The sequence below is a fragment of the Perkinsus marinus genome (genome assembly GCF_000006405.1).
Source record: "Perkinsus marinus ATCC 50983 genomic scaffold scf_1104296934656, whole genome shotgun sequence".
NCBI classification, from domain to species: domain Eukaryota; phylum Perkinsozoa; order Perkinsida; family Perkinsidae; genus Perkinsus; species Perkinsus marinus.
Window position 1 is genome coordinate 1 of NW_003214681.1, and position 1500 is coordinate 1500.

General features: G+C 48.8%; 1 protein-coding gene across 1 annotated transcript; it reads left to right on the plus strand.

Moving 5' to 3' along the window:
• Nucleotides 1-513: 513 nt before the first annotated feature.
• On the plus strand, nucleotides 514-1005 carry Pmar_PMAR005588 (hypothetical protein; the record flags this gene model as incomplete). Its single annotated transcript, XM_002784715.1, has 3 exons — nucleotides 514-573; nucleotides 634-727; nucleotides 924-1005. Coding segments are annotated over 3 exons (236 nt in total), but the record flags the coding sequence as incomplete, so codon positions are not given.
• Nucleotides 1006-1500: the final 495 nt, after the last annotated feature.

A 1500-nucleotide genomic window follows, 5' to 3' on the forward strand; every position in this document is an offset into this window, starting at 1 on the left:
GTAGAACTCACCATTCTCGCTCGAAGTGTCGAAGAGGTGGTATAGGAGTTGCCATGTTTTCCTAGAGGCAATTTGTCTCTCACTATAGGCGTTCACGAAGCTTGGCTTCCCACCTGGTGGGCCAGCGTTATCGAGAGCTCGCTTTGTGGCTATCCTTGAGAAGCTGTGCGCCGATACCAACAGCACCAGAGTTGTTCGTTACGATCTGTTCAAGGCGGAGGTGTGGCGATTGACGAGAGAACAACATCGCTTCAGTGAGGTTCGACTCAACCACGCGGTTTGATACAGTTATGATCTTGTGCTCAGGTCCGTCCCCTGCTGCCGTTCTCGGAGGCTGAGATAGTAAAGTACCGAGAGGCTTTCGAGGACCGCGATCATGAGCACACTGGTCGTGTTAGCCTCGCTGAGCTCAGGCTTGCACTGAAAGATATCATAGCGTAGTTTGGGCGGCGAGGCTGTCTTCAATTTTGACCTTCGCAACGATGATTGATGAGGTGTGTAGATCATTCGCCGATGTCTGAGAATGAGCATGAGTGCACAGAAGGAGCGGACCGAGATGACTTCTCGAGAGAGGTAGGGCTACGTCTTTGGTCAGGCTGGACTGTTCATGTGTGGTGACACTGATGGTGACAGGTCTTTGGTGATGGGCTAGAGTCGGCTATTGCAGATAATGATGGAGATGTTGATTTCGCGTCTTTCCTTATCTTGGCGAGGCGTATGAAAATGGGTGAGTTTGCTGCAGTTCAAATTGGATTATGGTGCCATTCTGTTAGCGATATCCTCAAAACTGACAGCAACTTTAATAACATCTTGATGTCGCAAATCTTCATGCTGCCGTCTCCACTCAGCTGGTGATGTTGTGTCAAGTAAAGCACTGTCGCGTGGGGGGGCGGTCGTTCCTAGCATCTTTCCTATTGATTCAGGAGGTTATAATCCTGTTACATTTTTCTGTGTTGGCACTCTATTGAACTTGGCCCTGGTGTACGATCCTGTGGGCTCTCTCTGGTAGGAGGGCCGGAAACCAGCGTAGGAGAAGTGTGGGAGTGTATTGCTCGACTCGGATCTCCCTGTCATAAATTTTCTTGTATTTGTTAGTCTGTTGCAGCGTTTCTGGCAAGCTTGTGAGGAGATTGTCGTAAAAGCAGGAACGTGGTGGGGTAGTTGGAGTACTTATACGAGTATTTCGAATAGCCACTGATGTGCCGGTGTATCGGCAGTGCTCCTACTCCAGAGGTAATAGTATTACCTCTGGGGTAGGAGCCTTACCGTGGTGTAGTATGACCAGGGGTATTACTGTAGTACCCCTGGTCATACTACAGGAGTGGCTCGAAAATTTGATCATAGAGTATCGTGATAGTAATACGACCACCACTTTATCCGTGCTATCAGATGGCCAGTGATTGGTGGCATTTTGCCATAAACGCTATCATCGTGACTATGTTGTGGTGATACTCTTCACAAGGGAGTGTTTCCTATTCTCTGTGTACAGTGTCTGGTACT